Source organism: Lepidochelys kempii, chromosome 2 (genome assembly GCF_965140265.1).
Source record: "Lepidochelys kempii isolate rLepKem1 chromosome 2, rLepKem1.hap2, whole genome shotgun sequence".
NCBI lineage: Eukaryota > Metazoa > Chordata > Testudines > Cheloniidae > Lepidochelys > Lepidochelys kempii.
Window position 1 is genome coordinate 39,706,198 of NC_133257.1, and position 13,437 is coordinate 39,719,634.

The 13,437-nt window shown below is 36.5% G+C and overlaps 1 protein-coding gene across 7 annotated transcripts in view; it reads right to left on the bottom strand.

Moving 5' to 3' along the window:
* VPS13B (vacuolar protein sorting 13 homolog B) overlaps window positions 1-13,437 on the bottom strand; it is a 921,287-nt gene that overhangs the window by 188,688 nt on the left and 719,162 nt on the right. For 6 of the 7 annotated variants that reach the window (XM_073330465.1, XM_073330462.1, XM_073330464.1 and 3 more), the window contains exon 34: window positions 1,820-2,522. In XM_073330465.1, the coding sequence (XP_073186566.1) occupies window positions 1,820-2,522 (703 nt within the window). Of the gene's footprint in view, window positions 1-1,001; window positions 1,214-1,819; window positions 2,523-13,437 lie in introns of all 7 variants that reach the window. The other variant, XM_073330468.1, reaches the window with a different exon arrangement.

Genomic DNA, 13,437 nt, shown 5'->3' on the forward strand with positions numbered 1-13,437 from the left:
TCCCAATATCCTGTCTTCTGTCAGTGGCTGGTACCAGATGCTTCAGAGGGAATGAACAGAACAAGCAAATTATCAAGTGGTCCAGTTCCAGCATTTGGCAGTTAGAGGTTTAGAGATATCCAGAGCATGGGGTTGCATCCCTGACCATCTTTACTAATAGCCATTGATAGCCCTATCCTCCATGAACTTATCTAATTTTTTTTAACTCAGTTATATTTTTAGCCTTCACAACATCCCTGACAATGAGCTCCACAGTTTGACTGTGCATAAAGAAGAACTTCCTTATGTTTGTTTTAAACCAGATGCCTATTAGCTTCATTGGGTAACCCCTGGTTCTTGTGTTATGTGAAGAGGTGAATAACACTTCCTTATTCACCTTCTCCACATCATTCATGATTTTATAGACCTTTGTCATATCTCCTCTTAGTCATCTCTTTTCCAAGCTGAAAAGTTCCAGCCTTATTAATCTTTCCTCATATGGAAGCTGTTCCATACTCAATCATTTTTGTTGCCCTTCTCTGTACTTTTTCCCAATTCTAACATATCTTTTTTGGGGGATGTGGCAACCAGAACTGTATTCAGTATTCAATGTGTGGGCATACCATGGATTTACATAGTGGCTATATGATATTTTCTTTCTTATTTTCTCTCCCTTCCCTAATGGTTCATAGGCAAACAAATAAATTTTCAATCAAAAAAGTGACTTTTCATTGTTATAAATACTTCACATGAAATACAGCAAATATTACATCTACAGAAAAGCCAACAATTGGCTGCCTTCATCTAGGGAAAGGAAACTCTCATAATACCTTACTGCTTAGTTGAGGGAGAGCCTTAAATATATTATTTCCTAAGTAGCATTTATTAGAGTTATACAAAAAATTCTGATACAAATAGGAATTTGGTGAATTCTGTCTGAAATTCTGCTATTTAGCTTAGGGGAAATAATTTTTCAAATACCTGTGTGAAGTTGAATACTTAAGAGGAAGCATCGTACCCACCCTATGCCATGACTGGATTAGTCACTTCTACTCCATTTTTGGTGATTATGTCTGACAGTGGTCCATCATCGATTCAGGAGGAGAAGAAATTATAAGAACGGTCTGCTCCTTCTTCATCCCTCCCCCATGGCAGTTGCTACTTCTTTCCTCTTCCTTATAGTGAGTTGAAGTCAAACCTTCCCACCACCACCATCCAGAGTTTAAAGACCCTACTGGGGAAGTGGTATGTAGTAGATAGGTATGTCATGAAATTGCTGATTTGCAATTTAAATAGTTCTTTATAAAAGGTTTGCTAAAAGTTTTCTCAATTTAATGATTTTACACATCTTGCTCTCTGTTTTATTTGACACTATTAAGACATCATTTAGAAGACTACTGTAATTTTTGTACAGTTTATGATCAAAATACTATGTGTTCTGAAAGTATTGCTTCTAATTTTAGCAGAGGAGTAATATGGGAAAATATAAAAATATTTTCAGCCATAAAAATACCCTTTATGAAAGAAACTTGACTTACAACTCATTGCTTATCAGATAGGTTCAGAAACTCCTGATACATTAAAGTACTATGACAGCCCCTATTATTTTTCTGGGGCTGAGAAAACTGGGTTATTGAAGTTTAAACCTTAATTCATTTCAATCATCTTCTATTCTTAAATTCGGTTCAAGTATGAACAAGTAAAGTTTACATTCTTTTTTTTTAATTAATATGTCTTGTCTAGTCTACCAGCGCCTTTCTGTTTGATCATCCCTGAAACTCTGAGGAAGCCTGATTGTTATGGCAGTTGTTAACACCCTCTTGACTTTAAATGGTCTTACCTGTACACATGTAGTCTGAGGTTACTCCTTTAAGCACAGCATCAAACACTGATATTTCCACCCTCTGCTTTCTGTGGTGACAGCTCAAGAGTACAGAAGGCTGGGATACAACAAGGTGCAGAAAAGGGTCTAACCGGAGGTCACCAGTTCCTCTGCGACCAGGCTGTCGAACAATAGTTATACCAAGGGCTTGTCGAGCAGATGACCTTGTAGAAGCATGAAGACTTTCTAGTGACAGTAGACCTGTTTTTCTCCCAATGGGCAAAGAACTGTTACTGTTCAAGAGATCATCTGCTGTTACTGATGAAATACATGCCTGACTGAGCTTTTTGGTGTCTTGGCTACCATGTGAATCTGTTTCTGGAAGGTTTAACGAACTTTTGCTTATTTTCTCACCATCTTTCTGATCTTGCAATGATTTAGATTTAGGTAAAGGAGTACATGAGTAAGACATCAAGGAGACCCGGCTTGCTGTAATAAAAATGTCAAAGGGAATGAAGTTCAGGTTCTTCACAATGGAAGACTGTCGGGAAGGACGTGCAATGCGGTGTTGGCTGGTGCCACTATGTTGTTCTATTTGAACTATTCTGATTTTAATGCTGTCACTGCCAATGCCACTGTCTTGTGCACCACTATAACGTGAAGACGTGTCAACTGTTCCTCCATCAGATATATCCATTTTTTTCTGTTCTTGTCTGGAAACCTGTGAAGGAAAATATTATATTATATTATTATATCCATATCCCAAGTATTTCCATTTCAGTGGCACCAAACAATTGCTATTTAAACATGATTTCAAAAAACGGAATTATAAAAAACCTGCCAAGTTAACTTTTAACAAAGTAATCACTCATGAAAGCACAGCAGGTGTCTGTTCCGAAGAAATGATGACTCACATCTGATGAAGTGCCAAAGGAATATGTGAAGGGAAAAAAATTGAATAACGATTTCTAGGCTCAAACTACATTTTTTCAACTAATTCTTTATATTCTAAAGAATCTAAAAGAAATACATGGGTTAAAACAAAATTGTGCCTCCATGAAACAATATTATATTTGACAATTAGAAAAAGGTTGACCATCAGAATTTCTTCCACGTTTTGTGTGTTAAAACTTAAAAAAAAAAAAAAACACAACCCATTACCATTAAAAATGCTTTAGCATGTTTACACAAAATAAAAAAGTACTAATTAATTTAAAATTCATAAAAAAGATTAAATGGAAATTGTAACTTATAAATATTGTGTTGTAGGACTGGAAAGACTTTTCTTAGTCACGCAAGTACCAGCTGCATTATATAAAACAACATGGCTTACTGCTCAGGTAAATAGCAGCTACTTATAAAGTTTGCCACTATAATGGTATAAGTAGTATATTTACTCACTACAGTTTTATGCATTTGGCTATGACTTCACAGGATCTCATCAAATAGAAATGTTTAGATAGACATCACTGCTTAGAGCAACACTTAAAAAAGACAGATTTTAGCTCTTGTCACAGTGAATACTACTAATCAAGAGTTAGATTGTGCCTTTAAGGCACAGCCCTCAGCAGGGGGCACTGCAGAGCAGAAGCCCCAAAGAGCCATTGTTTCTGAGGCAAAGTTTAAATCCTCCAAGAAGGGTGGGGGGACCAACCATGGCTGCAGATATACTCTTTTATAAGATGTAGCGTGTACTCCATAACAACAACAATAATAATGATGATGCAGAGCCAACTCCATTGACTGGCTGGAAGTGAAGTAGTGACATGAGCTCACCCTGTCCTGCTTCTTTGAGGAGCCTAGAGTCACTGCCTACACTAGTCACAAGCACCTCTGGGTGCAGTGAGTGGAATGTCTCTGGCCCCTGCCCTAGAACCTGTTGCAAGGTGATGCCTCCTTGTTACACCTTATCCTTACACCTTGTGTACCCATGAAGGGAGAGAGACAACCTGATCCAAAATATACAATATCTTCCATTAGAAAAAATATAATTGCAAATTACATGTACTTACAATATTATCCACAATACAACATAATGGGAGTGAAGGGCATTGAAGTATTGGATTTCTCTCTCCTTAGTCTTTCTACTGTATAACATACTAAAATATTGGTTTGTTTTGTTTTGGATTTTTAAGAAAAGCTGAGGGGTTTTATTGGAATTCCTTTATATCATGCAGTTGTGGCACCTTAGAGACTAACAAATTTATTTGAGCATAAGCTTTCATGAGCTACTCTGAAACCTTTATATTGTGCTTTTTTTTTAATCAAAGGGAACAAAAGCAAAGATTTCCTTAAAAATGTAAATATACTAGAAAAAAGTATTACCACGGAAATCCTAAACAGAACCATTAACTAGCTGAGATTTTCTTTGAAAAAGTTTTTGTCAGCTCTGGTTACAAACTTTTCAGCTTCACTCGTACATATTATTCAAATCACCAATAAAAATCCTTGTGGCTGATTTCTAACTAATATCATTGGCTCATAAATATGATTCCACTTTTAAGGTAGTCTTTACAAAAATAACTTACTAGAAGCAGCCTTAATGAATCATTGGACTATGAGCAGGGAACTCCTCAGCCAGTGACTCAATCTGATATTCATCTTTCTACCTCAGTCTCCTCATCTGTAAAGTGGCAATAATATTGAACTATCCTAGATCCTGTGATGATGGGTGCTTCAGAAATGCCAGGTGAAGTTCCATGATGTGGATGTGCTTGTCTCTCTCACCAACAGAAGTTGGTCCAATAAAAGATATTACCTCTCCTACCTTTTCTCTCTAACACCCTGGAACCAACACTGCTGCAACATCTCTGCATGGACAGAAGAGGCAGTTGTGGAGAAATCCTGCAATGGCACTTCATGGTTGGCACTCTCCATAGCACAGTGGAGGGGCCTTTGGGCCACCAACAACTGTATGGATGCAATGGTCAAAATAGGAGCATAGCAGCTCCAAACAGGTCCATAGCCACCTGCTTAGCCCTGTGAAGAGAGGCATCAAGTAACAGTGGATGGAGGCTGCAGACTCCTCTTGTGCAGCCACTGTAGTCTGCCATTCTTCTGCTACTTGCAGCAGAATCATGACAGTTTCCCTATGTTTAGAGTGAGCTGGATTTGGCCATAAGAAATGAAAATGCAATTTCAGTTAGTGAAGGATAATCTATTTTACAAATGAAAAAACTTTTTACAAGTACTTCCAGTCTGCAAATTAATACATTTTCTTAGGTTTTTATAGGTTTCGTTTGATTTAGAAACCTACTTTTTTCTTCTTCTTCTTCTTTTCATTTTTCAAAAGTAAATTTAAAATTTGTTAAATGTACTGACCTGGATAAAACACCTGCAGGAGGGGAAGAGGGTAGCTCTTCCTCTACTCCCAGTTGGTCCATGGCCTTTTTGCTAAGACTACCAATATGGGTGCTAATTAGTCCCAACTGTGGAGTTTCCTGTGATGTGGAATCTGACTAATAGAAACATTACTGAGACTACCAAATCAATTCACATATGTCACCGAACAGCAGTCAGATGGTAACTTCTTCTGATCCGTACCAAGCAATGAGGAACACGAACTAGTGACCCAAAGGTGAAAGGTACTGTATTGAATTACCTATCAGCCACACCACCTAGCTCCATACTGAAATTTTGATATTTACATTTTCTTATGTTCCTATTATAAAGATTGGAACAAACAAGTAATAATTTGCAACACAGTTCCTCAGTTTTATTATAAAATTTTTGAGTACAAAACAAAAGTAGCAGGAATATCACAGGAACTTTGCATATCAATCTCTTATGGAACTCTTGGCAAATTACTCAGTTAAGTTTTGCCGTTAACTTTAAAGTATGCCTGGTAATAAAACTGGGCATCAATTAAATACTCCTTTAAATGGGCGGCGGTGGAGGACTCCCAATGGAAAAACTGAAAAGAGATGTTTTGATTTGTTATGGAATAAATGGGCCAATACTTTAAAGATGTCAAAAACAGCAAAATCAGCTTGCTGTTAGCAAATATAATGGTAACATTTATCATTGGGCTGTATTATATCAGTTCTCTTACTCTTTACATAACCCATTTAAGATGAACAATAAAAGTTTTCTTTAATTAGCTACTGGTGTGCATTAACATGATCATGATTAAACCATAAAAACCAACTGTACATTACTCTCGTCCCCTGTCCCATATGTTTTAAATTATTTCGTTGAAAATGTACTTTGAGTCCCTTTTAAAAGTTCGACCTTCTGCTTTCAGAGAATTAAATGCATATTACTGTAGTGGAGAAGATAATGTTTCAGACCTCCAGGCATATATTAAACACACTGGCAGCACATTAGACAAAATGCTTTACTTATTAGATACTTCCTATTCTAAACAGTGTCATCAAAGGCTAAAAACAAAATCCATATAAAAGCTGCACAATGCTTCCACACAGAACCTGTGCCAAAATCCCTGTACTTTCCAACTAATGAGGAAAGGATGTGTACTCTTAACATATGAATGTAAGATTTTCCAAGCATTCACTTTAGGAAACAGGACTATTGATTCCACATGGCTTATGTTAAATGAAACTGTATTGGTACAATAACCTTTAAGATATCTGGCATGATAACTGTAATTAAACAGTATTCAAAGGAATAAAACAAAAGGGAATTTGGTTCCATAATGGCTAATTAAAATAAAATGAAAAAACACAGCATGTCATCTATCAAGATAAATTGTTATTGTTTAAGAACTATTTAAATACTGTTAAAATATACTTTTAGATAAAATCTGAAAGGACTGGAAAAATATTTGTGGCTTAAAAATGGATAGTTTGGCGAAGAAAAAAGTTTAGGACTCTGAAATTTTATGTTGAGAAAATAGCTTTAAAGCTTTGAGCCTAACCAGATGGTACTTAAATCAGAGGAATTCTACAGTCTCACTGTCAGAATGAGTTGCAATATGAAAAAGTTTTCAATAGCTAGAAAAACATGTCAACTTGACAGTTTACTTCTTAGATAACTTCAATGCATTTTCCCATCCTTTCACAGTTATAGAGCTTATCAATACTAGCCACCAAGGAAAAGGTGTTGAAAGCTACACTAGTAGCTAGGGGACTGTGGCTAATTCTGCCTTTTCATGTGTTGAGACAGGTAACTTTACTAGCTTAACCCCTTAAGTTCAATAGGGCATACAGTGAGTGAGTGAGTGAGTGAGTGAGTGAGTGAGAGTGAGTGAGTGAGTGTATATACACAGTGTGTATATAGTGAAGAGGTATGATATTAGCATGTACTCATGAACACGCACTGTGCAGTGCATCACAAAATCCAATGTAAATAAATGGAATTGCCTTTCCAAATTACAATATTGAATAAGCAGTTTTGTTTATGGTCTAGGACAGACTAAATCCGGTAACTTTTCTTATTTATTTATTTATGGCCAATTTTGATATGTTTATATATGAGAGATTTTTGCTAAAAGACAGATTCTTCAGAACTCAACTTTTTAAAGGGGAGCAAAGTAAACTACCCTGATACATTTTGAAGATGGTAGTTTAGATCTATAATTAATATAATTTTTCAAACAAAGGGGACATATTTTAAAACAAGTGACGACTTCATTGTTGTATTGACTGTGTTTTCATTTTCTTGATTCTTCAGTCATTTTGATCAGCAACATGTGTCTATATATACAATGGTCGCACTTAAAAAGTTCCTACCTGTTTGAGAGATATGACTGGTTCTACTAGTGGTCCCTACTATAACTACAGAGAATAACAGTCCAAATGATAGAATAATTGTAAGCAAAAGAATCTTTTGAAATGCTCTAATGTACATCTGCATACTTTTTCCAGTTTCTAATATTAACTGTGATTACGTAACGGCCCTATTGAAGTAATATTTCCAGCTTGCAACAGTCATTCCCTAACTCTGATCAAAATAGTTTCAGCCAATCATGAGATCATTCTTCACATCATATAAATTATGGAAAAAGTCACAAGTGTGAAACCACAGAATCAAAGTGCCAATCACATCTGGTACATCATTGTGACATCTGACCTAATTTTATTGCTCTTGCTAAAAAGTAGTAGTATTTTCATGGAAATAAACATCTTGTCTATCCTATAAAAGCAAATACAGAAAGAGAATTAGTTCCAGTTTTTTTTTAATATTGTCCTTAAACGAGAATTATAGAGAAAAAATATTGTGGTTTTATTTCAACTTTTTTTTTTTTTTTTTAAAGTCCTTCATCTATCAAAGCATCTTAAACCAAACAGATGCAAATCTATTTGACTACTATCATTGTAGTTTAAAGATCCTTTTCTTTGTTAACTACAGTTTTCCACATTGTTTTTATGAACATAACAATTAAAACTAATGACTTGTTTTGCTTTAAAAACTGTTTATACAAATGAACACAGATTATAATTCTGACAATTATGAAAAATTTTTTCCAATCTGACATATAATGTGAAATGTTAAGAAATACACATTTTTGAACTATCATTTTAAAATTATGTCACTGTTATAGTTCATAATTTTGTATTTTCAGTTTGTTGAATTTTAAACTAAAACGTCAATTCTGCAATTGATCTTGGCAGGCGGACTGTGCCCGCATGGATCCAACCGCAAGATGAGGATCTAGTCATTTGACTACAGACGTAGAGTCAAAAATCCAATTTGTCTCTCATTTGAAGAAGCTGTTTTCACAAGAGCTTGCTGCACAGCAAAGGCTATTTTAAAGTTAATTTCACTGAGCATAATATTCTACATGATTTCATATATCTACTCCCAATTGGAATGCAACTGAAGTTTTCACAATACTATAGTAATTATGCAAAAGAGCAGAACTAATAGGATGGTAAGAAGTACTATAGTTTCAGCTTCCTCCTTCATGAAGTAATTTTTCCAGGTCTTTGAAGTTTGAATAAGAGGCTACTGTCTGTTAAATATCAGTTCAAATATTCATATATGAAAGCTGTGCTAAATGTTCCAGCTGCAATGTGGTTACAGCCAAATATGGAAATTCCTACTAACCCAGGTAGAATGAATAGTTTTCTTCTTAATATAGGCAGCATGTTTACTATACTATATTAAGAGTCTACTGAGACTTGCACAAGCCTGTTTTTAGAGATAAAAGAACAGGAGTACTTGTGGCACCTTAGAGACGAACAAATTTGTTAGAGCATAAGCTTTCGTGGGCTACAGCCCACTTCATCGGATGCATAGAATGGAACATATAGTAAGAAGATATATATATATATATACACATACAGAGAAGGTAGAAGTTGGCATACAAACTGTAAGTGGCTAATTAATTAATTAGAGAGAGATATACTTTCAATTAAAGAAAAAGTAATTCCAGGATGAAACTTGGTATACAGGTCTTAGTCCAAGAGCACTGTATATTTAAAATTCTAAGTAAAAAGTTTGACCGCTTTTTTCCTGAAATTAATTTGTTTTATTTTTGCTTCTTTGCTTTTTGTAAGAAAAGCATGTCTTAGGTTAAAACAATTACATATACTTGAACCTTAATCAAAATTGTTTGTTTATGTGTTGTCAAAAGACTGAGGTTTAACTTTTTGTTTTTAAAATGGCTGCTGTACATTCAACTTTACTACTTTTCAGAATGATGCAATCAAAGCTTTAACTCTGTTTTGCATCATGGTTTCTGACGGACTTTCAGAGCGATCCTCTTGGTTTTAACAACTCATATAAAGTTTTGCAATTGCATCAGTCTTAGTTTCAAGCCTCTTTCACATATATTCCTATTAAGATGGAATTGAATAGTCTGTTAGAGTTGAACTGATCTTACTGGAACCAACTCTGTCCCATCAAACTATCTGAAAGTGATATTAAGGCTGGATCAACTGCGAACCCAACACCATATTTGATGATGTAACTGACCTGTGTAATTTAAAGTAATTTCTGTCCTGTAAGTGTTGCAATACTGATCTGAGTTTTGCTATTTAAAAATCTGTGTTTTCTTGACCAACAGCACAACTACTATACCAAAAAACTTCTCATTTGATCATGAACTTGGGAAAAGAAAAACATTTTTGATAAGGAAATACCAAATATATCTCTTTAATGACATCCACAGATAAAAAGCATGAAAAGTAACTATCTGTTAATACTTCCAATTAATAAACATTGAATGCACTGTGAGAACAATAAAAAGATGTAGAACTAACTAAATAAATTCAGACGTCCATTACCAGGACTATGACTGAGAGCAGGACTCATTGGAACTACAGAAAGAAAAGTCAGAGGTTGTTTTTCCTGAACGAAATGATTACCACCAATGAGGTTAGCTTTTAGCATCAAATTAATCAAATTACATAATGCATTAAATAAAAGTAACCTTCAAGATGATTTTCACAAGACAAAAGTCTACTGACAGCCCCTTAACTGAAACTATGTGTACTGTTAGTACAGTATCCCAAATATCACATTACATATCAATGTCTCAAATGTATAAACGTGCCTGTCCTAGGTTTTGGGCATCAGGCAATCAATTAAGAATATGACCAGAAACTTATTAGATGAAAGATGTCAATAAAGGCCTCCTGGCCCAAGCAAATAAACTCCACCTACTTCCTCCCATCCCCCGCCCCACAAAGCCTGGACAAATAAATTAGCCTTATAGACCAGAAAATCTGCACTAAGTCAGACCAAGGAATGGGTAAAAATAACTCCAAAGTCGAGGACTCCTCAACTAGAAATGCCATGCAATCAACCCTGTCTCACTGAAATCAAAGAGCTGTTAGTTTTAACACTTCAGCTTTCATATATTCTTTGTGTTTAAGAAGGAATCACTAGATCATCTATTCTGATCGCCTGTATATCACAGGCCATTCAATCTTACCTAATTACCCCTGTACTGAGCCCAATAAATTGTGTTGATTAAGGGTAACTTATGTTTAGCTACAGCATATCTTCCAGAAAGGTATCCTGGGTAACTAAACCATACGAAGCGGTACTTGAACCCACAACCCTGAGATTAGAAGCCTTATGCTTTACCAACTGAACTAGTCACCCATGGTTCCAGCTGCTGTAGCATCCTAAAAAGGAGAGTGACTGTTTCCAAAGTAGCCAGAACCCAAACCAGACAGAATTTTTACATGATAAAAATAAACACCTTATACTTTTCAGGAAAATCAGTTGGCAGTCATTACAAAATATAGATGAGAGTTGACATGTACTCCTGCATGAAACGTAAGTTAATAAGCAACTCGCCACATTCTGCACTAGCTGACATTTCCAAATAGTCTGAAGTTGTAGCCCAAAGAATGCATTGCAGCAATCCTACCTTGGGCTGACAAGGGCCTGGATAACTGTGGAGAAGTCTGTATCCAAAAGAAAAGGTCCCATCTTATTGCCAAGCCCCTTTGGTAAAAAGCACTCTTAGCAATTGCTATTACATGAGTACATGGAAGCAGCAAGGACTCCACAGACAGGTTTCAGAACCTGAATAACAAATAACTCGCTCAGTCAGAAGAACTGCTATAATCTCAGCCACTTCTCTGAGTTCATAGAATCATAGAATATCAGGGTTGGAAGGGACCTCAGGAGGTCATCTAGTCCAACCCCCTGCTCAAAGCAGGACCGATCCCCAATTAAATCATCCCAGCCAGGTCTTTGTCAAGCCTGACCTTAAAAACTTCTAAGGAAGGAGATTCCACCACCTCCCTAGGTAACGCATTCCAGTGTTTCACCACCCTCCTAGTGAAAACGTTTTTCCTAATATCCAACCTAAATCTCCCCCACTGCAACTTGAGACCATTACTCCTTGTTCTGTCATCTGCTACCACTGAGAACAGCCTAGAGCTATCCTCTTTGGAACCCCCTTTCAGGTAGTTGAAAGCAGCTATCAAATCCCCCCTCATTCTTCTCTTCCGTAGACTAAACATCCCCATTTCCCTCAGCCTCTCCTCATAAGTCATGTGTTCCAGTCCCCTAATCATTTTTATTGCCCTCCGCTGGACTCTTTCCAATTTTTCCACATCCTTCTTGTAGTGTGGGGCCCAAAACTGGACACAATACTCCAGATGAGGCCTCACCAGTGTCGAAGAGGGGGACGATCACGTCCCTCGATCTGCTGGCAATGCCCCTACTTATACATCCCAAAATGCCATTGGCCTTCTTGGCAATGCTTCAAAGGACTATAAGCATTACCTCACTGCCTTTCAAAAGTGAGTCCTCAGGGCCAAGGCACAATTTCCCAAAACTACTGTCTGTATTCTCCCTGAAAAAATGGAGTAGAGCCATTCAAGAGAAACTCTGAAACGAATCTGAATGGAAGCATTCACCTTTTGGGCTGAGTTTCATTGGTCTCTGTCCAAAGGCAAAGTGTGTATGCATAAAGACTGAGCAAAATCTCTTCTGCCTTTCTGAGTTACAGAAGAGTAAGTGTCCCACTAATATATAAAATATATATCTCACCAATTATCAAAGTCTAGCTGGATTTTTTTAGTGCGGTCCACATTATCAAAAGGTTTATGAAGCCCTGCCTTAAAGCCAGGGTTCCACCTATTTTGTAAGTCTGCTGCCATGGAATTTGCCCCTATAATATACTCCTTTCTGAAGAACAGTGGTCCAGAATCTAAATTTGTATTTTGTAAAACAGTTATGATTTTAGCCCATATGGTTTCTGAAATAATCTTTAAAATGTGAAGCAAGAGTATGCAGTGTTGTCTCCTGGAATCTGCAGAAAGCCCCAATATTGTAGCAGTATCTCAAAATCCCTACCTGCCTCCAAAGCCTCTTTAAATGAGAAAAGCCATGATAGAGCACTCTACTCAGTTGCCAAAACCTTCAGCTTTCCCTCTGACAATTTCTATGATGCAGCTATCAGTTGTCAGTACAAACATCTTTGGCCTGAAGAAAACTGAAAATGTGGGAATAGCATAAAATGAATTAATGTAATAACAAAATAAACAACATAGGGATTACTGTACTGATTGAATTATTTTTAGCTTTCACTCTTTAAAAATCTATTTTTTTTTTTAAGTTTTAAAGAAACCGCTACAAAATTTCCAGTCTGCTGCACCAGAGTGCAGAAAAATCCAGGAACTTTGCTGGAGATTTAAGAGCAACTTGCTGAGGAATACCTGGAGTCTTGCTTACGCAGGAAGTGCAACACATTCAGGTTAACTTTCTGCATTTTATTATTATAGTAGTTGGGCCAAATTGATCCTTGGTGCAACTCCATTGATTTTGATGAACTTCCATCAGGGATGAATCCGGGCACTCAGTCAAGGAGGCGCCCAACCCAGGCCAGCACTCAGATCCCTTTGGAGAAAATTTTACACAAACACCAGGGATCTAATAAATAGAAGGGCTAAAAAACAAATATTCAGTGTGTGATGTGCATTTACATGAGTGGAAATGGCTGATAACTAGACAGAATGCATATTAATAAAACAGCAGGAGATTTTCAAAGGCAAAAAAGGCAGTTATGTGCCCATCTCTCATTGAAAGTCAGTGGGAGCTAGGCACATAACTCTCAGGTGTGCTTTTGAATCTTTCCTATACAGTATCTATGTATTTTGCGAATGTTATATCCCATCGTCTGAGAAGCTGACTGGGAGACTGACTTATGTCAATTAGGTCCCAGAGACTGGAAGGGACATGTTTCCAGTTGGCGTAGAGGAAAATGGCAC